This window comes from Nuphar pumila, chromosome 15, assembly GCF_984573655.1.
Source record: "Nuphar pumila chromosome 15, dmNupPumi1.hap1.1, whole genome shotgun sequence".
Taxonomy (NCBI): Eukaryota; Viridiplantae; Streptophyta; class Magnoliopsida; order Nymphaeales; family Nymphaeaceae; genus Nuphar; species Nuphar pumila.
This window is the reverse complement of record NC_143263.1, coordinates 17,999,825-18,027,530: the sequence shown is the minus strand read 5'-3', so window position 1 is coordinate 18,027,530 and position 27,706 is coordinate 17,999,825. Positions and strand designations below refer to the sequence as shown.

General features: G+C 38.0%; 1 protein-coding gene across 4 annotated transcripts in view; it reads left to right on the top strand.

Annotated features, from left to right (window-relative positions):
* The first annotated feature begins 10,640 nt into the window (after positions 1-10,640).
* TPC1 (two-pore channel 1) overlaps positions 10,641-27,706 on the top strand; it is a 129,885-nt gene continuing 112,819 nt past the window's right edge. For 3 of the 4 annotated variants that reach the window (XM_089989987.1, XM_089989988.1, XM_089989989.1), the window contains exons 1-4: positions 10,654-10,845; positions 19,795-19,938; positions 20,043-20,150; positions 20,366-20,461. In XM_089989987.1, coding sequence (XP_089846113.1) covers positions 10,702-10,845; positions 19,795-19,938; positions 20,043-20,150; positions 20,366-20,461 — 492 coding nt within the window. In that variant the 5' untranslated portion in view covers positions 10,654-10,701. Of the gene's footprint in view, positions 10,846-19,794; positions 19,939-20,042; positions 20,151-20,365; positions 20,462-27,706 lie in introns of all 4 variants that reach the window. The other variant, XM_089989990.1, reaches the window with a different exon arrangement.

Sequence of the window (27,706 nt, the reverse complement as noted above, 5' to 3'; positions counted from 1 at the left end):
TGGCCATTAAGACCCAAACGTTCTAAGATCTGCCACACTTATCCCTGGACCCATTGACCATTGACTTTTGACTTAGTCAAGGTCCACCTTGGACCTTTAAGTGCTATTTTTGACTAAATTTTGTGCCATGCGTAGGCTAGCCGTTTTGGGCATTCATGGCAAGCCATGGCCCATAATGGCTAGACGTTTTGGCTTATAACCCTTTAATGGGGGCTGGGAGCCTATATAAACCCAACTTCTCCTCCTCGTTTCTAATCCCTCACTGCTCTCTCCTCTTTATCTCAAGCTCAACTCTCTCTCTCTCTCTCTCTCTCTCTCTCTCTCTATATATATATATATATATATATATATATATAGTTGAGAAGCTTTCTCTCTCCCCTGAGTTAGACCCAAATTCAAGTAGAGATCCAGATCTGGTTTAGCACAAATCCATCCCCGATTTGGGTCCAGATTGAGTTATGGTCTAGATCTAGATCTAGATCTAGTTATGGTTTGGATATAGATCTTATCTCATATCCAAATCCATTATAGTTTAGACCCCCATTCAGGATCCAGATTCAGTTATAGTTTGGATCTCTATCTAGGATCTATATCTGTTAAAATTTAGATTCTTATCCAAAATCTAGATTTGATTGCTGATCAGACCCATATCCAATTGTAGTTTGGATCCTGACCTATATAATGTTAGAATCCAGATCCATACCCAAATCAATTATAGTCAAGAGGTTGTTTAAGGTGGTTTGTGTCAGGATTGTTGGACTCACCTAGTGCAGGGCATGGTCCAATCATTCGCAAGAGGGCAAAAGCTCGGTTGTATCCTGTGAGCGTAGTTAGACAAATACCCATTGCATCGAGGATTTGGTCCTAAGTAGGGCTACTATCGCTTGAAAGACAGTGCATTTACGCATGCCTCTGAGTTCACTGGTTCAATCTCAGTTGTCTCACCCACTAAGTAAGGTATAATTTCAACAATTTTCAAGTGATAGATCTGCAAATGACGACTGTGAATATTGGAAACCTGGAGTTGCCCAAGTTATCCCAGTTCAATAGCACCAATTTCAAACAATGAACTTATCTTCCTTACGATTGCAAAAGTGTCCTACGTGCTCACAGAGGACTATCCATAAGAACAAGAGGATGAATCCATTGCTTAAAATCGTAAGAGACTAAAATGAAAACGGGATGACTTCGTGTGTCATGAACACATATTGAATGCACTCTCTGATACCCTATTTGATCTCTACTCAAAAGTCAACACTGCAAAGAAGTTGTGGGAAGCCCTTGAAACTAAGTACAAAATAATGGATGCATAAAATCGTATGTTTTTTGTTCATAAGTATATGGATTTCAAATTTTTCGATGATAAGTCACTTCTACCTCAAGTCCATAAGATGCAGATCTTGGCTAATTAGATCAAGTATGAGGGTATGAACCTTGATGAATCATTCTAAGTGGTTGTAATCATTCAGAGATAGCCCTTGTTTTGAAAAGATTATCAAAATAAATTAAAACATAAGAATGAGAAATTTACCTTAAAACAACTTCTTCAACATCTTAAAATCGATAAGGAAAGTTGATCTCGAGATAAGAAAGATAATATGAAAGAAGTTTTACCTAAGGTAAACATGGTTGAACATAAACCAAGGTTCAAATTTGGACTTAAGAACAAGAATAAGAAATCTAAATTTGATGCTAAAAAGAGACAAATTGTTCTATATTATACTTGTAAAAAACTAAGTCATTATGCAAGAGATTGACGACATAGGAAGAAATTCCAAGGCAATAAAGCCAGTAAAGTCTATGACGACTTATTGAATGTAGCTAGTGAGATATTTATGATTAATTTCGATAAAGAGTGGTATGTGAATTTTGGATCAATGATTCATTCATATAATGATAAAAGTGTGTTCAAAACATATAAAACCATTGTAAAAGATCATATTATATATGTGGGAGATAAACATGAAGTTATAGTCTATGGAAAAGGGAGCGTGAAACTTCACTTTACATCCATAAAATATTTAACCCTCCAAAATGTTTATCATGTAGCTACTGTCATAAAAGATCTTGTATCTGCCTATCTGCTTACAAGTCATAGTTTCAAAGTTGTAATGAAATTCGACAGTATTATACTATCAAAAAACCATAAGTTTATAGGCAAAGGCTATACCACCAATGAGTTGTTCAAACTCAATTTGAGTAATAAAATTGATTCTTCTTCTATTTATATGGTTGACTCATATAATTTATAGTATACTAGATTATGACATATAAATTATAAATATTTGAGAAGCAAGGGTAACTTAAGACTGATTCTTAAATGCAAAACTAAACATCTTAAAAAATGTGATGTTTGTATTAAAGCAAAGTTTGCAAAAAAGTCATTTCAAAGTATTGAAAGAACTTCTAAATTATTAGATTTATTACACACTGATGTATGTGATTTGAAAAATACTCCAATTCATTGGAGTAACAATTATTTTATAACCTTTATTGATAATTTTACAAAATATGATTATGTCTATCTCATGAAAACAAAAGATGAATCATTTGAAAACTTTAAGATTTTCAAAGCAGAGGTTAAAAACTTTCATAATTATAAATAAAGTCTTTTAGATCTAATAGAGGTGGTGAATATCTTTCAAATGAGTTCATTAAATTTTATAAAATTTATGGTATACATAGACAAAATATTAATCCATATATTCCTCATCATAATGATGTAGCTAAATATAAACATAGGGCTCAAATTGACATGGTTAATTTAATTTTTATCAGTTCTAGTAAACATTATAACATGTAGGGTGATGCATTGCTTAGTTCATGTCATATCTTAAATAAAGTTTCATATTCTAAGTGAACCATTATACTTTATAAACTTTGAAAATGGAGAAAAATAAATTTAAATTATTTAAAAGTTTAGGGTTGTATTGCTTTTATAAAGCTTACTGAACCAAAATTAACCAAACTAGGTCTAAAAATCAAAACATGTGTCTTCATTAGATATTCTCAAAATAGAAAGACATATAGATTTATGGATATTGAAACTGAAGTGATTTTATAATCGATCCAAGCCAAATTTAGAGAATATTTAACTTTAAAATCACTTGAAGTTTCAAAAATTATTGAAAATATTCCAACAAAAAAATTTTATAAGCTTAAAATTCTTGAAATTCAAAAAAGTAAATGATCAAGAAAGCCAAAAGATTTTGGTCATGAATTTTATCTATATATGATAAATAGACATCTTGTTTCTTTTTTGAAAACTATGACCTCTCATTATGTCTCTTCTTAAAAAGAAGTTATAAAGAGTGAATTATATTATATTATAAAAAATAAAACCTGGATTTTGGTTGATTTATCTCATGATTTTAGACCTTTGAAATACAAATAGATTTTTAAAAGAAAACTTTGAACTGATGGCTCCATTGAAAAATTTAAAGCTAGACTAGTAGCTAAATGTTTTAAACAAAAACTCAGACTTGATTATTTTGACACCTATGCTCATGTAAATAGGTTTGCATCTATTATAACTGTTGTTGCTTTGGCATCAATTTATAATTTTGAAATTCATCAAATGAATGGCAAAACTATTTTTTTGAATAGTGTCTTAGAAGAAAAAATTTATATGAATCAACCTGAAGGTTATATCACACCAGGTCAAGAAAAGAAAGTTTGTAAACTGTTAAGGTCATTGTATGGTTTAAAAGAATCACCTAAGCAGTGGCATAAGAAATTTGATGAAGTAATCATTTCATAAGGCTTTATAATTCATGAATTTGATAAATGCATATAAAAAAATAGAAAATGGTCATGTTATAATTATTTATCTCAATGTGGATTATATATTAATCATGAGTAATAATGTAGAATGTATGAATAATACCAAAAGTTTTCTTTCATCTAAATTTGACATGAAAAATATAAGATCAGTTGATGTTATACTTGGTATTAAATTGATTATATATGAAATTGGTTATGCATTAACTCAATCTCACTATATTGAGAAAATATAATCATTACGATTGTAAGTACATTGCTACTCCGATTGAACCTAGTGTTAAGTTATTATCATAATTAGAGTATGCAAGTACTATTGACAGTCTTATTTATGCTATGAAAGGAATTAGACCAGACATAGCTTTCAGCATGAGCAAGTTAAGCCTATATATGAGTAATCTAGGACAAGAGCATTGGGATGCAATATATCAAGTCCTGAAGTACTTGAGAGAAACTCTAGAATATGGAATATTATATGAAAGCAAACTCGTTGTACTTGAAGGCTACAGTGATGCAAATTTGAATTTTGATTCTAATGAGTCATTATCCACAAGTAGTTGGATATTCACTATTAGATCTAAAGCAATTGCTTGGAGATCTAAGAAGCAAATTGTGATAACCCATTCTACAATGGAAGCAAAGTTGATAGCACTAGCATTAGCTAGTATATAAGTTGAGTGACTAAAGAATCACTTAATGGAAATACTATTAGGAGACAAGTCAGTACCTCCGATAGCTATGTGTTGCGATAGTCAAGTAGCTATATACAAAGCGCTAAGTAATATTTATGGTGAAAATTTTAAACATATCAGTCTAAAGCATAATTATGTTAATAATTTACTCAAAAAAGGAGTAATCTCAATTGAATATATCAAAACTTAGCAGATCTATTGACAAAGAGACTTTCTCGAGATATCATATTTAAGATATCGAGGAGAATGAGGTTAAAGTCTATAAAAGCAATCATCATTGATGAAAATCCAACCACATGATAAGGGTTAAACCATGTTGAGTAATTTAATGGAAAGAACAAGTTTACGAGTGATTAGATTTAACACTTAAGTATTTTCTCATTCTTGATGTCAAGTGCTCAAAACTTATGTAAAAAAGCTGAGTTCGAATTAAACTCTTAATAAGATTCGTAGCTCTTATGGCTATGGTGTTTCAAACAAAATTACATCCTTAATGAACTTACCTACGTGAGTGTGGAGGTGTGTGTTACCTTTTATGGGACTTAGACATTGTCTCTAGAGAACTCATGAAACTCAAATACATCACAATACCATTAATATACACATTCTATATATTGGTATATACACTATGACCACCTGAAGTAAAAGTATGTGTTATGATGTTTGGAAGGAAAATTAGGATTTTCAATTAAAAGATAACACTATTGAGGTCTCATACTGACTAAGACTAAGCAACACTAATATGGGGGTTCAAACCTAAAAGATGCATTCACTTATGCACTGAATCTTCGCGAACAACCTCTTGAGTCCTCTTCTCATAGTTATGATCCACATATGAGATTGTTGGATTTTGGCTTAAAACAACCTAAGCTTACATCATATTTTTTCAATTTTTACTATTTATGTGGATATAGGGTTCCCTAAAAAAATATAGTCCCATATTGAAAATTGTAGGAACTTTCTTTGTCCTTATATAGGAGGGTGGTGCCTTAGAGGGGCATGAGCCTCAAAGGCATTATATTTTGTGCTTGAATTAACCTTGAATCTTGGATCACAAACAATATTTATATTTATATTTATATTTGGGTTTGGGTTTGGGTTTTGGACTCAGACTCGGACCCGTACCCAGCTCGATTTGGTTTGGTAAGGTCTGGTTTGGCTAGGCTTTGACCGTTTTGGCAGTAGGACGGTTTTGATCCCAAGTTTATATATGTCCATTGACCAAGCCATAATCCTACCAAACTGGGTTGCATGGCCATCAAGACCTTAACATTCAAAGATTTGCTGTTTTTATCCATAGACCTATTAATCATTGACTTTTGACTCAATCAAGGTTGATTTTGGACCTTTCAGGGTCATTTCTGTTCAGTGTTTGCACCCTCCTTAGGCTATCTATTTTGGGCATTCATGACTAGCAGTTTGGCCAGCCATGTCCCTTAATGGCTAGACGTTTTGACTTATGACCCTTTAATGGGGCTTGGGGGTTGGGAGCCTAAATAAACCCAGCTCTCCCTCCTCATTTTTTATCCTTCACTGTCTTTCTATTTTATGCTCAACTCTCCTCTCTCTCGACCTAAATTCAGGTAGAGATCCATATATGGTTTAGCCCAGATTCATCCCCGATTTGGATCAAGATATAGTTGTGGTCAAGATCTAGTTTTAGATCCAATCTTAAGATCCATATATGTTATCATTTGGATCTTTATTTAAGATCTAGATTCGTTATAATTTGAATTCTTATCCAGGATCCAGATGTAGTTGTTGATCAGACTCATATCTAGTTATAGTTTGGATCTTGAACAAGTTACTATTAAAATCCAGATCCATACCTAATTCAACCCTAGTCAAGAGGTTGTTAAAGGTGGTTTGTGAGGAGGTTGTTGGACTCACCCAGTGCAGGGTGTGGTCCAATAATTTGTGAGAAGACAAAATATCGATTGTATCCTATGAGCATAGTTGCACAAATACCCATTGCACCGATGACTTGGTCCTAAGTGTGACAACTTGAAAGACAACGCGTGTATGCGTGCCTCCGAACTCAGTGGTTTAATCTCAGATATTTGACAGGCTAAGTCAAGTACAATTTTCAACAATCAATTTGCAATTTTACAAAATGTCAAAAAAACTAAATAGTTAGCATAAAAGATTTAAAAGAAAAGAATATTTAGGCTGCATAAACTGATCATTTCTAAAGCCAGAACAAAGGAGAATTTATGTGTTTTTACACCACGAGAGAGAAGGGGAGGAGGCGCCTTGTAAATCACTCTTTTAGCACATTGCATTATGCAAGTAATATTTTCAGACCAAAGGATGGCCGGTGAACCTATGCTACCTGGAGAAGTATTAAATTTTAGAAAGGCACATAAACTTAATTAAGAATCCCAGAGCACACTTCCATTACAGTTACCGTTAAGTTTGTACTAAAATCACCCTTTTACTCTAAAAAAATAAGTGCAGGTGGGCAAAAGATGGGTGACGACAGATCACCCTTCGTAATAACAGGCAATAACACCCCAAAAAAGTGAAGGTTTGATGGTAGATTCGTACATTTGGCTTGTTAACTAAACCTGTGTTAGTAATAACCCAAGTTGAATCGACGGAAATATCCTTTTAATTAACGGTTTAAAAAGTTAGGTGCGTTTTTAACAATCTCTAAAAGTTAGGCGTGTGTTTTATTATTGCTCAAACATTAGGTGTGTTTTTTAAAATTTTCTAAAACAATAATAATAATTCACCTTGTTTTAGTTCCCAACAAAACATTAATGTACATGATACCCTTGCATCCTTATCTCGGGTTACTTTAAGGCAAGCTCACATGCATTGCACGCTAATTCCACCAGCAATATAACTCAATTGGGCACGTTTGGAAGAGATAAAAGCTCTAGTAGAAAAAGGAAATTTTGCTTATGAAAAGTTTCTGGCAAGAAAGTTTTTTGCATGTTTGTATGGCATAAGAAATTAGATTGAGAAAATGTGAAAAGAATGAGAGAAACGCTGAGAAAGGTGGTGGTGAATCTGGTGATTGTGGGTGGTAGCCGTGAGATGGGTGGTGGAGAGGGTAAAATTAAATTTTTTTTTGATAGTAAACATTCATCGACCCTCTTAGTAGAGGAATATTTTTTATCAATAAAATGCATTTTTAAAAAAAAAAATCTTAGTGAAAGTCTCTCGCTTGAAAAATCTGTACGGTTTTACAATTTTATATCATTTTTTTAACCTATTTCGGTGCGCTCGCTGTCAGCATATGCTTTACAAACAAATTAGTACGGAACGCAAATTTGGCACTTTAACTTAAGAAAGTGAGATCGGTCACCACGTTATAGGAATTATTAAAGCGTACGAAGCAATCCAAATCCCTATATTGATTGTACACGTTCAAGCACGCATCATTCACGTCTAACCGTGCAGTCCGCGTTCTCTTCCCCACTCTCGTCAGCGTTCCATGTCAAAGCTGAAGAACAGTTAGGGATGTCTGTGGACAGGGGGCAGGGGTTTGGTACAAGGTCTCCACCCCCTACCCGTTTCAAAATCCGAACCTCCATGCCTGCCTCCTTCTTTGCACAGGGATGGATTTTAACCTCTACCCACCGCCTCCATTCCTGTTTTATGTCTTCCGTCTCCGGTTCAAACGGGGCGAGGCGAGATGGGGCCCGTTTTCCATTTGTCTATAATCATCCCTTGAAGGAGGATTGAGGATGGGGTGGAATGGGGCAGGGCGAGGATTTAGACAGGGATGGGGGAAAGCATAAGTTCATTCCCGCCTTCATCCTCGCACGGGGATAGATTTTAACCTTCATCCCCGTTTCATGCCCTTCATCCCAGGTCCAAACGAGGCAAGATGGGGCGGGGCCGATGTCCCCAAGTCCACTACCATCCACAAGAGCAGTGTCCCTTATACACGACACGACACGACACGACACGAGTCCCATAACATTTTTTCCCGTTTGGAGCTGACTGTTTTGTCATTAAGCTAAAAAAATGACTTTCAGTATTCAGAAATTTTCGACACCTACCCTACGTTTCCTGAAAAGTGCCAATCATCCATCACATCAATGTTGTCAGTATCGGAATCGTATCGATACCGATACGCATCATCCCTGAATGGGTTATTTTTTAATAAATGTAAAAAATACTTACAATTAAATTTTAATATTATTTTAGCTTTATTTTAACAAATTTAACACATGTCACATTCTCATTGGCACATAATATTTTTAAATTATTTTTTAGCCGATTCAGAATGATTCACTTGAGTATCCGCCGATTCACCTGAATCGTTGACCAAACGATACAGGGCAGATACCGATACCGACAACATTGCATCACATCATCTCGAATTTTCTTTTCGGTCTTGTGTGATGTCTATTGAAATTCAAAAATCCTATTCATTCTCCCAAGAAAGAAACGGGTACGTCGTTTGATTATTAGCATAAGTTGATTTATGATATAACTTCAGCTAATAATCGAAAATAAAAATGGTAGGCCTTTTTTTTTGGCATTTTTCAGTAAAACAGCAGAAAATTCATAAATGTGAGACATTTTATAAATTAACGGTTAAAGATTGGCCTTTAAATGAAATTATGTCTATTTTAAAGATGACTGTTTCAACATTGACTTTGCTTTTTATTTTTTACTGGCTGCCGACATCAAAATTCCATAGTAACATACTTCTTTGTCCTCGTCAACTTGACTAGCTTTGTCATGTTCCCATCCACATCTAGTCCGGATAAGGCTATGCTTCTTGGCCTCAAGAGATATTACAATTACGATACTGCCACACGACGCTTGGTTCCAAATTCATGATTCGAAACGCCCTTGTGCTTCTATGCATCCATCGCACAACTCAATTTTGTGAAGGGAGCAAGAACTCAGAAACATATTTTTTGAAGATTTGGATATTTTGAAAATATCCAATTTGAAAGTATCATGGCTTTGATTTACAATTATAGTTTTCATATTTTTATATATTCAATGTTTTTTTGAGATTTTTTAAAACAAACATTTGAAAATATGATTAGACTTTCCTGAGAACAAGAGTTGTGACTATGCTAGTAACCAACTTAAATATAAACATTGACGCTTGTTTGAACAAGTATGCAGGGAAGTATGTGGCATGAACATGACGGATGTTTTCAGAAGATTAAAAAAATAAAAAGAAAAAAGAAAAAAGAAAAAAGAAAAAGAGAAATTTCCATATCAAGACCAAAATCCAATTCTACTAGATGCTCTAAACAAGAAAAAAAGGAAATCATTGAAATGGGTCTGAACTCGTTGTTTAGAATAACAAAGTCATCAACACCGCTTGTTTTGTAGGCGCTGTTAGTGCACGTGACCATGTGTTGGACGTTCCAAGCTCAAAACCCAATGGTATGTTGTGTAACTGGTGGGTCTGCCTAACACTAACTTGCTTATAAAAAAAAAAAGTCAATATATATACTCCATATTTTGATGAGTAATAATTTTTCTTATGGACCTGAATCTGGATTTGATACCTGTACCACTTAGTCTGATTTGGGTTTGGACCCACCTCCGACCCGTACACACACCAAATTTGAAGCAGGTTTCTCCACCAATAAATACCAAAAATGAAAAAACAAAAAGCTTAAACAATCCCACACGGAGCAAACCCAGACTAGGGATGATAGTGTGGCGGGGGTGGGGGACAAGGTCTCCACCCGTGCCCCATCTCAAAATTCCACCCTCCATCTCTGTCTTCGTCCTCACATGGGTTTTGATTTTAACCTTCATTCTCGCCTCCATTCCCGTTTCATGTCCTCAATTGCAGATCCAAATGAGGGCGAGGTGGGGCGGGGCCAGTTTCTTCTTGGTCCACTGCCATTCCTAAAGGCAATTTAGTTGGGAATAGGAAACGGGGCGGGGCAAAGCAGAGGAAAGCCTAAGTCCATTCCCACCTTCATCTCCCCACTGGTTTTGATTTCCCTCCATTCCCGGTCCAAACTGGGCGAAGCAGGGCAGGCCCCGTTTTCCCCCGGTCCACTGCCGTCCCTAACCCAGACAGACCAGGAAGGTAAGGACGTAACCAAGTGAATGATGCAAAAACCAGTGTCATTTTAGCACCAAACAGTACAAAAACTGGGCCCGTTCTTGTCGCCAGATTTGCCCTCGCTATCCAGTATCCACCCTTATATGGGAGAAGACCAGCGGGGAAGAGAACAAGCGGCTTAAAGTTGAGTCGGTCGAGCGCATACTGAGAAGAGGAGGGAGGGAAATGGAAGACCCGCTGATGGGCAAACCAAGCAGCAGCAGAAGCATCTGCAGAAGCAGCTACGTCGGGAGAGCATTTCCGCCGCGAAGGTCCGATGCCATCGCCCACGGCACGCCTTACGAGAAGGCCGCAGCACTCGTCGATCTCGTACGCAGCCTTCTTCCCAACCCTCTCTCTTCCCTTCCCAAACTAGGACAGTCTTTCCTCAATCCGATTCCGTCGCTTTTCCTACGAAAATGGATCACGGATTCGACGTTTTACTCATTACTTCGGGATTTGAAAAGACTAGTGCTTTCTTTTGGTTGAAACTGATCTCTTTCCCGTTGAATCCGTGGTGCGTTTCGAGGGAGAAAAAAGAAGAGGCTGCAAAATATGTCACGGCTCAGTAACATCTTTGCACGGATCGTGGAATTGAAAATCGGTTTCGTTTTTCATGAATTCCTTTTATTGCGAAGTTCTGCATTTCGTGTAAATTCACAGAAAGAAGTGGAGAGGGGGCAAGTCCTTAACAAAAACGCGGAACTGTTTCTACCATATTTTTTTTTGCTGGAAATTGGATTCCATACTTTCATGTATAGCGCAGATCGGGATTCTTGATACCATGGAACAGGGGGGCTTTCTACTCCATCAACTAAAACATGCTGAGTTTATGATTCCGGGTTCCATGAATCGGACTTTCTATTCCGCCAACGGACAATGCTGATGATTTTGTTTCCGAGTCAGCCAAACAAAACTTTTTTCCCAAGAGATTCAAGTTGAACGCCTTAATAGATTTAGACTGTAGTTGAGATTATAATCATTAGGACGGATGAAGTGTTCAAGTGTTGGAGAAAGCGTATGGTCGCAGTTTTCAAATGTGCGTTCTCTATTAGGTTATATATAGCTTGATGGAGCTATCTCTTATTATGTCCCATCTTGTTACTTTGCATATTGACTTTGTCTTCTATTCGTCCAGCAATTCAGTTTCTACTAAAATGGAGCTCCGTTGATTGTAGATTTCTGTTCATTGATGGAGCATGCATCTTAAACTGGGATACCCTAGTTTTTTTGGATGGGAAGAGGTGATGAAGGGGGGAAAAGTATGTACTCATGCTTTGAATTGAAGGACCAAAAGATCCAATGCAGCTACCATAGTCAATCCTAACTAGCGACCATCTTGCATTTAGGCTGAGTTAAGGAATTTAGAAGTGCACACTAGTATGAGAATCATAGAATCCAAAATCATTTATCACATGAAGTAGGTTCCTAAGTTGGTGTAATAAATTTCGTGAAGGGTGAAAGAATGGAAACCCTATTATCGACAGTGAGTGAGTGAGTGAGTGAGTGAGTGAGAGAGAGAGAGAGAGAGAGAGAGAGAGAGAGAGAGAGAGAGAGAGAGAGAGAGAGAGAGAGAGAGGCTCCGTCTATCGTGACTGCCTCCTCATTCTATTTATTAAAAGTGTAAAACACTAGGGTATGAAAATACCCCTTTACATAATATTAATTTACAATACATGAACTGGATCTGGATCGGGTCAGACATACACATGTGAAAGTAATGATGCCTTCTTTTCAGCCTCCCTCAAGTTGTGCATGGTGTTGGACCATGAACAACTTGTTTTTCAAAAACCAAAATCTATCCTTTGTTAACCCTTTAGTGAAGATATCAGCAACTTGTTCTTTAGTTGACACATACATGGGCTCAATCTCTTTGTCTTTAACCTTTTTCCTAATAAAATGTTGATCTATTTCAATGTGCTTTGCTCGACTATGGTAAATGAGATTGAATGACATGTTGATGGCACTTTGATTGTCACACAGTAACAGTGACCTAGCAATCGATTCTCCCATTTCAGTCAGAAGATGTCTTATCTATGTACCCTCGGCCGTGGCAGTGGCCATCGATCTGTATTCAGCCTCAGTGCTCGATCTAGCAACCGCCTTTTGTTTTCTACTGCTCCAGGATACCAAGTTTGGCCCAATGAAGCTGCAGTAACCGGATACTGATCGTCGTTCATCTGGATCACCCGCCCAATCAGCATCAGCATAAGTAACAATCTCATGGCCACCGCCTGGATCTAATTCTTCCTTGCCTTTGTATATCAGCCCATCACCCACTGTACCCTTTAGGTAGCGAAGTATACGTTTGACTGCCTCCATATGTGACACACGAGGTTCATGCATAAACTGAGATACCTGATTAACCGAATATACTATGTCGGGTCTAGTAAAAGTCAGGTATTGCAACATGCCAACTAAACTGCGATACTTAGTGGGATCTCCATATATATCCCCTTCTTGTGAACTCAATTTTTGATGGATGACACTTGGAGTTGTTAACGGCTTACAATCTGTCATGCCTGCTCGGCCGAGAATGTCCAACGTATATTTGTGTTGAGTAAGGGTAAGCATATCATTTTTGTTATCAACTTCTACCCCAAGAAAATATCGCAGCTCTCCCAAATTTTTCATCTTAAATCTCTGATTTAATAACTTCTTCACCTGCTCAATGTGGCTTTTACAATTCCCTGTGATGATGATGTCATCTACATATATCAACAGAAGAGTAGTGACTCCTTGTTCATTGTGAATAAATAATGAGTGATCCAGAAGAGACCGAGAAAAGCCATGCCGTTGTATTTCTAGAGAAAAACTGTCGAACCAGGAACGAGAAGCTTGTTTCAAACCATAGAGTGCTCTCTTTAATTTGCATACATATTTTTTGGCGTCTCGTTCTGCATATCCAGTGGGTTGTTCCATGTAGACTTCTTCTTTTAAATCCCCGTGCAGAAAAGCATTTTTAACATCCAGCTGGCTCAATGTCCATCCATGTTTAATGACTAGACTCAACACAATACGAATGGTCCCCATCTTAACTACAAGACTAAAGGTTTCATCAAAGTCTTGGCCTTCCTCTTGTATGAATCCCTTGGCTACAAGTCGAGCTTTGTACCTTTCGATGCTCCCATCTGGTTTATATTTTATCTTGTACACCCATTTTGACCCAACAACATTTCTGTTCAGTGGTCTAGGCACAATCTCCCATGTGCCACATTCATGTAAGGCCTCGATTTCTTCATTCATTGCTTCTACCCATCTTCTAGAGCTCGCAGCTTGATAGAACATAAGAGGCTCATCCTCTTTATATATGGATGTCAAGAATAGCTGAAAGTCCAATGAAATTTTTTTATAACTTACCCACCTGTCAAGCGGATGTCGAATCCGTGAAGATCTTCTGATATCCATTTGCTGCGAAACAGATGATCCAGAAGGATCCGTGTTCATACAAGGAATGAATGATGGTTCTTTCTCTCGCCGAGTGTATACAATACCCTTATACCTTGTTGGCTCCAAGTCATATGTGACAGTTTCCTCCGTTTGGGTCTCATTGGCTGAATCCTCATGTGGCTCATTCTGACTGCAATTTTCTGGACAGTCTACTGTACCATTGGAGAAGAGTTCTGAATTTAACCATGGGTAGTATACCTCAATGTTGGAGCTTGAGTTATCAATATCCACCATAGTTGAATTATTATCCTGATCAACAAAGTTCATTTCATCGAAAATAACATTCCTTGATATTTTGACACGCTTACTCAGGGGATCATAACACCTGTACCGTTTGTAATCTTCGACATATCCTATAAACCTGCATTTCAAAGCTTTATCTTGGAACTTGTGCCTGAGTGAGCTATCAATGTGCACATAACAAACAGAACCAAACACACATAATTCATGATAATCAAGTTGTATGCCAAAAAGAGAGAAGTATGGTGACTTATTTTCTAAGATATTCATGGGCAAGCGATTTATCACATGAACTGTGGAGTGGAAGGCCTCAGTCCATAATGATGTAGGGAGATTGCTCCCGTGCATCATGCTCATTGCAGTCTCAACAATATGTCGATGCTTCCTCTCAGCAATCCCATTTTGTTGAGGTGTATGAGGGCAAGACACTCTTCTCTTTATCCCATTATGTTGAAGAAAATTAACAAAATCACTCAAGGAAAATTCACCTCCTCCATCACACTGGAAATTAAGAATGTTGGTAGAGAAATGATTTTGAACGAAAGAGTGAAATTTCTGGAACAATCCAAAAACTTCTGATTTGTGCTTCATAAAGAATATCCAAGTATAACGTTAAGATAGTATTTACTGCCAGAAAAAGAAGGAATTGGAGCAGGACCCCAGACATCTGAACAAATGACCTCAAATGGCCTTGAAGCTCTTTTATTAATGGAAGCAAAAGGTAAGACATGACTCTTACATAGATGACAGCTAGAACATTTTGTATCAACGACTTCTGAACTCAGACTGGACTTAGGAATAAGATTATTCATGACAAGTTTTTCAATAAAATGACGACCACAATGGCCAAGACGACTATGCCAAAGTCTTGGCTTATTACTTTCAGAAACATTAAATAAAAAATCAGAATCAAAGACTTGACGTTGGTGAGGCTTCAAGGATGAATAGTTGGGATGAATGAAGGAAGGATCTTCTTGGAAGATGTACATGTTGCCCCATCGTTTTCCTTCAGCGAATGTCCTCCTCGTGCGAAGATCCTTGACATAAACAGAAGAGGGAGTAAATTCAACTGAAGCATTTGCATCATCAATAAGTTTTGAGACAGAAACAATGTTCTTTTGAATATTAGGAGCATGGATGACACTTGGAAGTTTAAGAGAGGACTTTGACATGTGTATAATGGCATTTCCAGTGTGTGAGATGGCATGATGTGATCCATCTCCTGTGACAATGCTATTCTTTCCAACATAAGGTGTAAGAGTCAAGAGTTTACCTACATCACCTGTAACATGAGTAGCTGCTCCGGAGTCGACATACCAAGTTCCTTTGTCATTTTGTTTCATATTCAATCCTGCCAAGACTGCCAACAACAACTCTTTTACTTCTTCATCCTTTCTAGCCTCTGCTTGTGGAGCTTTCCCTTTGTTTTGAGGATTAAACCAACAATTCGCTTTAATGTGCCCTTTCTTGTTGCATAGGAAACAGGTGGGAATGGGTCTTTGTCCCTGGACATTGGGTGTTGGAAGTATGCCACGACCTCCATAGTTATTTCTCCCTTGTCCTCCTTTTCCTCGAAAAGAACTTCCTCTACCTCGACCATAACTCATTCCAATAGCCAGCACATCTTGTGTTCCGGAATTCCCATGAGAGGCTTCAGAGGAACCTTTCAGATTCATCTCATATTGCAATAGTTTTGCACGAAGATCTTCAAACTTTGGAAGTTCTGGTAAACATAGTAAGGTTGTCGTCATAACATGATAATCTGGCCCCAATCCACTCAAGGTTTGTTGTACTTTATCTTTTTCACTGACAAGACACCCAACAACAGCCAACTGATCTGTGATGCCTTTCATTTTATTCAGATATTCCATAATAGACATGGAATCTTTCTTCAACATTTGAAATTCTCGCTTAAGAAACATAATTCTTGCCTCAGAGATTTGTGAATATGTTTGAACTAACATATCCCACAGTTCCTTTGCCGAACAATCATCAGGAAGAGCAATAAGGACCTCCTGTGAAAGAGTTGAGGTGATATATGCCACTAGCGATTGATCCCTCTTCATCCAAGCAACATATTCTGGATTCTTGTGAAGAACAACAGATTGTTCTCCTTTATCGTCGGCCTTTTCTTGCGAAAGAAATTCTGGAGGCGGTGGGACCGATCCATTAAGATGACCAGAGAGGTCCTGACTTTTTATAAACGGAATAATCTGTCTTTTTCAGGTTAAGAAATTGCAGTTATTCAGTTTTTCAGATACTAGTTGACCGAGAAAACTTGAGGACAGACATGATTGCCCGTAAGTAAAATCCATTTGGTGAATATCTTTGAATCGACGCTTAGGTATGAGAAACAAAGGGCTCGGCTAACAGAACACTGCTATCTTTGAATCGACACTTGGGTATGAGAAACAAAGGACTCGGCTAATCAGAAAAATTTTCAGATTGACAGTGATTGGCAGGTAGCAGGGAAACACATATTAAATGCAGGGAAAAACAGCAGTGAGGAAATCACACTTCAAGAGAGACAGGTTAACAGTGATTAACGGGTAGTAGGAAGAACACACAGATTAAATGTAGGAAAAGCAACAGGAAAAACAACAGAAATTAAACCAAAATTAAACCACAGATCGAATTAACACAAAGGTAAGGGGAACCTGATTTAATTAGACACAGGACATAGATTTTGCTGATAGAAGCACACAGATTGACGCTGTGTTTCTTTGAGATTCACGGCTGATAGGTCCAGATTCACGTTGGAATGAGATTCACACAGCTGATAGGTCCAGATTCACGCTATGTTTCTTTGAGATTCACGGCTGATAGCAGAGAAGAGGACTGTCCAAATTCACGCTGGGATGAAAAGCACACAGCTGATGCACGCTGGGTCTTTCTTCACACAGATTCACGCTGGTTCACAATACCACACAGAATCACGCTGGAGATTTCTTCATGCAGATTTTTCTTCACACAGATTCACGCTGGTTCATAATACCACGCAGATTCACGCTGGGGATTTCTTCACGCAGATCCACGGTTGATAAACCCACGCTGCTGATGCTGATGGATTTACGCAGATTCAAACTGTGATACACTCCCAGATTCAGTTCTGATACCATGAAAGAATGGAAACCCTATTATCGAGAGAGAGAGAGAGAGAGAGAGAGAGAGAGAGAGAGAGAGAGAGAGAGAGAGAGAGAGAGAGAGAGAGATATTCCAGAGGAAAGAAGGCTCCGTCTATCGTGACTGCCTCCTCATTCTATTTATTAAAAGTGTAAAACACTAGGGTACGAAAATACCCCTTTACATAATATTAATTTACAATACATGAGCTGGATCTGGACCCGATCCATTACATAAATGGATCGGGTCAGACATACACATGTGAAAGTAACGATGCCTTCTTTTCAAAGGGTACCCTCATAAGTTCTTCCTCTTTTTTTTTTCCTTCCACTGATAGCTGGGGAGGAATCTAGAGGTGTCAAGAGGTCGGGTATCACCCTATCCCGATCTGGTACTAAAACTTCTTAGTCGGATTCAGGTTTGGACCCACCCACTTCGCTTGAGGTCTGACCGGTTGACAACCCTAGGGGAAATGATTGATGTTTTGCTCATTCGAATGTACGATCAGTTGATTTGTGCCTTGCTCGTGGTGTCTTCCAGCGTAAAACCCCATTCCCCAATGTTATTAGCTTATCAAAACCTGTATCACATGAGCTTGAGATACAGGTGTATCGTACAGTATCTTATCATATCATAAGATATGGGAGAAAAAACATTTAAATTATGCAAAACAATCATAAAAGACAAAAAATCTAAAAGTTAAAAAAATGTCAAAATTAAATACAAGAAAAATAAATACACAAGAATGAGTACAAGAATTTAAAACAAGTAATCATGTAAAAATAAACATAATACACTATTGACATGTCATTCACATGAAATAGAGTTCAATAATTCATTTAAAGTCAATAACCTAGATGATAGTTGATAGAACATATAAGTATAGTTTGCTACATTACAAAAGTCAAAAAATTCAAAAGTTCACTACATAAACTCATAAAGTCAATAACATAGAAGTTTACTACAAGTCTACAACTACATAGTTGACTACATGACTAAAAAAGTTAAAAGACTCAAAAGTTTACTGCAACTACATAATTGACTACAACATGACTCATCAATTGTTTTTATTGTCATACATTCCTCGTTCGTAATCAGAAATGACATCTTGTTGCGGGGCAGCTGATGCTTGTGGGGCTTGTGCCTCCTATTGCTCTTCATCTGGCGTTATGCCAATGCATGAAGGCCTTGCACATGTGCCAATTCTTGTAATCTTGTTTCTCTCATTCTATATATCTCATCAAGATTGATAGATATTATAGCACATGCGTCATTTGGAGCTCGTACACATGGTCACACTGGAGTATTAGGTTCTCAAACAATATGCTGTTTCATGCGAAGCACACGACATAGTCTGCATCTCAAAACATTATGCTACCCGAAATCGTCAACAATCTCACAAAACCGCCACACCGGGTCATCACATCCAACCATTGCTAAATTTATTTATCACAAATGCAATTAATTCAAACTTAAAATAAAATATCACTGAGTACCAAAGTCAAAAGGTTTACAACTTTACATAACACAACGATAGGACCAATAAAGGTCATACAAGGTTACAAACTAAAGATTCAAACACTTATGATCTCAATATCATTTACGAACACCTCCTGCCTCCCCAATATTGAATTTCTTAAACCATGCTTTTGGTGATTGCTTTTTCATATATATCTTTATTCAACTTGCGCTTGCCTTCACCTTAATAATCTAAACAAAAGAGCAATGGGTAATCTTTATTCAAATTGACATGGGGAAAGGAATCACCACATCCAGCTAAATTAAGAGTTTGTCCTTTATTTGCAAGCACACTTGTGAGGATTCCTATAACCAATCTGGAGTAAAAGTATTATGGGTGTCAATAGACTCAATACCTAGTTACTCCATAGTGGTCTTTTCCCTTTAAGTAAGGTTGTAACTTCCCATCTATTATCTTTCATTGGTGCATCCATTTTGTTCTAAGCAAGCACTGAACTTGGGGTTCTTCTATGGTAAGCTCCCCTTCATCAAGAAAATAGAGGTTGTCTTTGAAGAATATAACACCCTTCATCATTAAAGATCAAAATACCCCTAAACCATAAAGGAAATGTGACCTGATTCAGATGCACTATCTAACACCCTTTATCCTTTTGAGGTTATTTTTGAAGTTTGTTCAATAGTGTGTGAGTGTGTGACACATGCACACACAAACATGCACAAGCACACACACACACACATTGTGTTTGGAGTTACTGGAGAAGGTTAAGGTTATTTTATAGAGAAAACTTGAAAACAATGGTAACTTTACAGGTGTCTGCAGATATCTCTCGGGGCTTATTTTTCAAATAAAAACTGGGTCAAGATATATTTTCCATGCCCCGCTCTCCATATAAACGTGTGTATGTGGTGCTTTTATATGCTCGTGCGTGTGTGCATGTCTTTTTTTGATGCATTTACTGAACCTTCATTCTTTTCTTTTCTTCTCAGGCTGAAGATGGTATCGGATTGCCTGTTGAAGTTTTAGATGAATCCAGATTTTCCAGGACAGCAAGATTGTACTTGATGTTTAATAAGTTGAATTTTCTTTGGTCACTTAACCTTTTTGCATTGATTGTGCTCAATTTCCTTGAGGTAACATGTGATTTTTCCTAATGAATTGTCATTTTGTATTTTGTTACCAACTGTGGCTTGAAAGTATTCTAAAATTAACTCTTCAGTTCCTTGCTATTTCATAGATGCCATTATGGTGCTCCAATAGCACATCAAATATCTGCAATGATAGAACCAAATTTTACCTTGGAGAGCTGCCTTACTTGACGGGCGTTCATTCTCTTGTATATGAGGTCTAAGTTACTGAAGACATTCCTATGATTGTGAATATCTGTTGAGGAAGAAATTTGTCGCACTGATTATAGTTATACAAAAATTTCTGATTTGTTTAACATTTAGCTACTCACACCTTTTGGATGTCCTGGGCTATAAGGTATTCTGAAAATGACGAGCGGCATTTGGGATTTTTCTTGCCTTGCTACTCAAAACTTCTTATTTTTTGGTGCAGGGTGCAACTCTGTTAATACTCATTGTGCAGGTGTTCTTCCCACTTGTGTATATGGGAACATATCTTTTTTGGAAGAACAACATCAACAAACTAAAGGTAGTTAGCATGCTCGATCAACAAGACTATTGTATTTCATTTCTGGATGTCCATTATTTAGTTGTTTCTAGGTTTAGCAGAAATACAACTAAAAAATTATAATCTTGCATGACTATGTGCCATCAAATTTTTTTGTTAGTTTTATATTTCTGATTGTTAGGATGAACATGTATGATAGCACACATGACCTTTGGCTGATTATTTTATATATGCTTGTTTTCAATTGAATGTACTTAGCTAACCTTGTAAGAATAATAAATTGTTCTTGTATTATTCCTAAATACTAGTAAAGTTGGAAAGGGTGTTGGAAAGGGTGGTCGATACTTTTTAATTCTCCAGATCCCTCGCTGAGGCTCTCTATTATTCTACCTTCAATCTCTAACTTTTACTTTCATCTGTGCCTCCGTTTATGCTTCCCAAGGGAGTGCTCACGTGCCTGGAGAAGCTATTTCATTCTTTCTTATAGATAGGATGTAGAGGCTCCAATGGCCACCTTGTTATAGCATTAAATATTTCTTCATTTATTTGTTTGGTTGACCTAACATCCGGGACTTGAAAAGGATGAACCAAGTGCTTCATGAAAATTGTAGCTTCCTTACACAAGGATGTCAAAGCTAAGTATAGTCTGGAGGGGTGGCCTAGGCAGTGCTTGATGAATCAACATTGGAAAAAAAGGGCCACACTGACATTTGGAAGGATTGGCTATCGGTTTTAGACATCAAGGGGATCCAAGTGAATTGTGTTCCGGTGCACTTGTTTTCTTTTGGGATGATACTGGACAGAACTGAAAATCATTGGGTGTCACTTGAAGCAACTTAAAACATGCAGAAACTATCAGGGGAATGAGAATAATAAAGATAATAACTATGGATTTGATGAAAAATGAGAGCAGCCACACTTTGTTTTGTGGGGAAGAGGGGGTGCGGGGGTGTTGCAGGCCTATATGGCTATATTTCTATTGTAGTGTGTTGTTAATAACCCTTATCAGTGTTCTAGACATTAGGGTATTATGTACCCTTCAATTACAAGTAGTGCCCTAAGAGGGACATCAACTCTAATTACCCAAATCCTTAAGAACGCAGGACTATCACTATTACAACTTGGGAGACTACAATGCACTTGTCAATACGTAAATCTCCTTCCTAAAAAGAAGAAGGTACACTAAAGGTGCTTTCCATTGGTCTATTCACTGACACATTTTAGAAATAAAAAATGTGGCTAATTGATGGAAGGAGGCTTATGATTGGGATATCACTTTAAACTGGAATTTGTTGAACAGGGAATTATAGAAAACTGAATGATCAACATTCCTAACTATATGGAAATGATTAGTGTCAGTTGTATTTTTGGTCAAAGAGTTCTATCGAGTGTTCTTTTGTGGGGTGCTTCCATTGCTAAACGTGGCCCTTCCCCTAAGACAATAGTGTTTGGATTGTTGGTCTTGGCATAGGGCCATCTATTTAATGGAAACTGTTGAAGGAAGGATTAGATACACCGAACCCTAGAGAGAGAGAGAGAGAGAGAGAGAGAGAGAGAGACACGGCTGCACAATAAAACTCGTTAACTCAATTAGGGCAGCAACTCTCTTTGTTAAATAAAGAGAGGCCATAAAGAATAAATTACATCTAAGCCCATTATTAAATAAAATTTCAAATACCCTCTAATCTAAGAAGGCTTAAACTTAAAACCACCTATTCTCAACACTCCCCCTCAAGCTGGAGCATAAATATCAATCATGCTCAGCTTGTCACAACAATGGGAGAAACTAGGCCTCGCAAGGGCCTTGGTAAAGACATCAGCAACTTGATCTTCGGAAGATACATGATCTGTGCAAATATAACCAGCCTGAATCAAGTCACGTACATAATGACAGTCAACTTCAATATGTTTAGTCCTTTCACGAAAAACTGGGTTGTTGGCAATATATTTAGCAACCCTATTGTCACACACCATCACCATAGGTAGGGATACTTTCACCTGAAGTTCGGTCAAAACTGATTTTACCCACATGATCTCAGCTGCGGTCTGAGCCATAGCTCTGTATTCTGATTCAACACTCGACCTGGCTACAACAGTTTGTTTCTTACTCCTCCAGGTAACAAGATTTCCTCTCACAAAAACACAAAATCCAGTTGTTGACTTTCTATCTTCGATAGACCCCGCATAATCTGTGTCAGTGTAAGCAACAACGTCCAAGGAAAGATTTTGTTTAAACAACAGTCCTTTACCAGGAGATGACTTTAAGTACCTGAGAACCATCATTGCTGCATCCCAGTGAGCTTTGGTAGGTTTATCCATGAATTGACTAATTTTACTCACGGCTAATGAAATGTCAGGCTATGTCACATGGGTGCGGGTGCGGGGATTCGACACTTCCAAAAAACCCGGGTGCGGGGGTGCGGCAGGGGCAAAAATGTAATATATATATATATATATATAAATAAATAAAGGGGGTCGGGGGTTCCCCCGACGCGGGTTTTTTCAAATTTCATTGCACGATAGCACAAGCAAGGCTACCACCAAAATCCCTTACGAAAAAAAGGATCAGCTGACAGCAGCTGTCAGCTGCTGACAGAACAGCTGCTGTCAGCAGATTTTTTTTTTAAAAAAATTTCAAAGCCCATTTCATAGGGAAATTTAAAAAAAAAAAATCCAAAAAAAAATGGACCTAAATGATCCTGGGTGCGGTCAACGCACCCAGGATCGGGTTGATCGCACCCGCACCCCCGTCAAGTCGCGTCGACGCGGGTGCGGCACCCTGCTAGCCGAATCCCTGTGACATAGATGTCAGGTCTAGTAACGGTCACATATAACAACTTACCCACCAAGGATCTAAAACTAGTACTATCCACATATTCAGATTTCTCATCAAACATATGAGTTTTGGGATCCATAGGAATGTTAGCTGGCTTCGCTCCTAGCATTCCAGTCTCTTTTAATAGGTCCATCACATACTTTCTTTGTGACAAAACTAAGCCCTCTTTGTTTCTTGCAGCCTCAATGCCCAAAAAATATCGAAGGGAACCAAGATCTTTAGTAACAAAGTGTTTCTGAAGATGATCCTTTGTTGCGGAAATATCTTGGGCACTGCTTTTTGTTAATATGATGTCATCAACATATACCACCATAACAACAATTCCAGAACTAGTTTTCTTGATAAACAAGGAATGGTCTGAGGCTGACCTGACAAATCCAAAATCCAACATTACCTCAAATAATTTTTGAAACCATGCCCGAGGACTCTGCTTCAGGCCATAAATAGCCTTCTTCAACTTGCACACTTTCTGACACTCCCCCTGAACCTCAAAGCCTGGGGGTTGTTGCATATAGACTGTTTCATGTAAATCTCCATACAAAAAGGCATTCTTGACATCCAACTGAGACAATGGCCGTCCATAGTGTACTGCAACAGAGAGAACAAGACGAATAGTTCCAAGACGAGCGACTGGGGAAAAAGTTTAAAAAAAGTCAACACCATAAGTCTGAGTATAGCCTTTTGCAACCAACCGAGCTTTGTACCGTTCAATTGACCCATCCGAGTTATATTTAATAGTATATACCCCTTTGCAGCCAACAATATCTGCATCAGTTGGATGATCAACCAAGTCCCAAGTGCTCCTAAAGCATAGGGCATCCATCTCATCCTGCATAGCCTGCATCCATTTGGGATCGAATAGAGCCTGACTATGATGAAGCAGAACAGATGAGGCCGACAAAGCCAAGATAAAATTCTTCATAGATGCCCCAAGATTAACTTCAGAAACAAACTGAGAAATGGGATGAAGGGTGCACTGTCTTTTCCCTTTTCACAAAGCAATAGGAAGATCCTCATCAAGAGCAGAAACTTCAGTATGTTCAGATATACTTGCCTCAGGAGAAGGAGATAATGGAGGCATGGAGGTAGGTGGTAACCTGTGAGTATACACTATAGGAGGGTTTCTGTATCAAGACTCCCCAGAGGATGGAGCCACAGGCTGTGGAGTGAGCGACTCTAAAGGAAAAGGAGGAATTGACAAAGGAAAGACATCACCCTGACTCTCCTGTAACCTTGGAGTATCTCGTGAAATATGCAGTAGACTCAAAGAAGGTAACATCAGCACTGGCATACTCTTTATGGGTATAGGGTCATAGCAACAATATCCTTTTTTATTCTTAGGATACCTAAGAAAAACACATTTAATAGACTGTGAAGCAAGTTTATCTCGTTCAGGACCCAGCTTATGCACAAAGCACACACATCCAAAAACTTTAGGGGGATAAGAAAAAGAGGAACCTCAGGATAGAGAATTTGGATTGGGATCTGTTCTTCTATAGAACTTGAAGGCATGCGGTTTATAAGAAAACCAACAGTCAAAACTGCATCTCCCTAGTATGATGCATGCATATTGGATTGAATCATTAGGCACCGAGCGACATTGAGAATTTGTCTATGTTTCCTCTCAGCCACGCCATTTTGCTGGGATGTATGAGGACATGTAGATTGAGGTTGAATCCCTTTATCAGAATAGAATTGAAGCAAGTCTTTTGATTTGAACTCAAAAGCATTATCAGTGCGAACAATTCTAACACACACGTCAAATTGAGTTTTTATTTCAACAATCAAAGATTTAAGAATGACAGAGCCTTGAGACCGATCTTTTAACTAGAACACCCACGATAACCTTGAGAAGTCATCAACAATGACCAAATAATAACGACACTGAGACCTACTAGGAATCCTACTCGGACCCCATACATCGACATGAAGAAGGTCAAACAATCTTTGACTCGATGGACTTTGACTAGAGGGAAAAGAGCTTCGACAATGTTTTCTCAATTGACATGTTTCGCATTGAAAAGAAACTGAGGGAGGTATATGAGGAATGACTCGATGAAGTTTTGACATTGGAAGATGACCCAGGCGATGATGCCATAACAAAGGACTCGAGGAAGACGAAACAGCAGAATAGACAGAACCCACTGGTTGATGTAGATAATACACACCACCTTCCTCATAGCCGCCACCGATCCTCTTCCCCGTAAGCAAGTCCTGAAAAGTGCAACCCATAGGATAAAAAATTACCCTACAATTCAACTCTTTTGTTATTCTACTGACAGATAATAAATTCTGTGGAAAAGAAGGAGCATGCAAAACATTAGACAGTTGAAGGGTAGGGGAAATAGACATGTTTCCCTGCCCTACAATTGGGGAAGAACTGCCATCAGCATGGACTACCTCTTTTTGATCGGTTACAGGATTTATACTTAAAAAGTTACTCGAATTTCTGCACAAGTGTCATTGATGCTCCAGAATCAATGATCCACTTACCACCTTGGCTAGATAGGCCATCACCTGCCAAACACGCACCCTTAGCAACAGAAGTCTTCGAAGAGGATGAGCATAAAGCAAGAAGCTTGTTATATTCATCCTGGCTAAGAGTTATATAATCATTGGAGCAATCCGCATCTGATTTAACCTCTTGAGCCATAAGGAAAAGAATGGGTTAAAACAATGGCTCAAGGGTTTTTTACAGCATGAACTTACGGCAGGAAAACTCGGCAGCAGAAAAATCACGACAGGAAATCCAGGAAATCATGAGAGGAACAAAACATCTGCTCCCTTAGATCTGATGACAGACCTGGGTCATCAATCCCAGATATGTTATCAGATCTTACACAGAATAAGAACAACTGACCTGATTTGAAGATATAAAAATTTTTCGTTGGTGTAGATCATTCGAAGATTGATCACGATCGACGATCACGCTCCTACGATCGGCTGCTTTGATACCATGTTGAAGGAAGGATTAGATACACCGAACCCTAGAGAGAGAGAGAGAGAGAGAGAGAGAGAGAGAGAGAAAGAGAGAGAGAGAGAGAGAGAGAGAGAGAGACGGCTGCACAAGAAAACTCGTTAACTCAGTTAGGGAAGCAACTCTCTTTGTTAAATAAAGAGAGGCCATAAAGAATAAATTACATCTAAGCCCATTATTAAATAAAATTTCAAATACCCTCTAATCTAAGAAGGCTTAAACTTAAAACCACCTATTCTCAACAGAAACTATAATGAAGGGGCTTCTCTCTGGCCAGCAGATGTGTGATGTGCTACATGGACGAAGAATCAGTCACCCATCTTGTATTCTTGTCCTTCTAGAAGTTTCTGAACTTGGCCTGGTCAAATCTAGAGTTGTGTTGAGATTCAGAATGCCCATACTGTGGCTATCATCCTAGCACCCTGAGTCAGGAAGAGGGGAAAAGCTAGTTCTTGCTGTGGCCTTTGCCTGCTCCAACCAGGTGGATGACAGGGAATAATTGTAGTGCTGTTTTCTCCATGCTTTTGTTGTCAGGGTGATGTCTTGTACCTTTTTCGATACTTGATTTATCACTCATATAATAAAGCACATATCTTAATCTCTTATAAGCACAGTCAGCAAATGTATGTTTGGATCTACTTCCTCCCACATGATGGCAGTGTATCGTATTATGAGACACTTAAAAAATAACTTGGAAAACATCCTGACATATATTGTCATTCATCGAAGAAAAAGTGGAAGCCAATCTATTGCATACATCACATGGAAGATCTGAACTTGCATATACTCACTAAGGTCTGGAGTCTGGACTCATATCTGGGAATGATTGACATCTCCATTTAAGTTAGGTTGTTTCTTACCACTCATTATCTCAGTCTTATAAGGCCTTTCTAGCTAGCTATAAGAAGGTATCAACCTACCACAATGACAGGTGTCGTGATCAATGGTATGGTAACCTTAAAGAAAGGAATACGTGGGACTTGGTTAATCTTTCACCGGGCAAGAAGATACTGGGATATAAGTGGGTGCATGCATTAAAATTCAAGCCGGCTAGTTGATGAAAACACGTAAGGCTGAATTAGCGGTTAAGGGATATGTTGAAACCCACAAATGATTTCCTAGTTTCTCTAATAGGAGATTTGAATTTCATTAGAGTCACATTGAGATAATGCTTTCTCTTGCTACTCATTGATCTTGATTGCTTCATCAAGGAGATGTGAAGAACTCATTATTCTGTGGGAACTTGAAGCATGGCTCTAACTCGGTGATTTCACCAAAAAGACAAGAAAACAAATTTTACGTAAATTACCGATAACCGTATATAGACGACCCAAGCAATCTCCAAGTACATGATTTGGATGGTCTAGTCAAGCCATTATGGAGTAAAGAGTTTGAGTATGGAGCACCTGTGCAATAACGTACTGTTCATAAACAAAGCTAAGGGAGACCATTT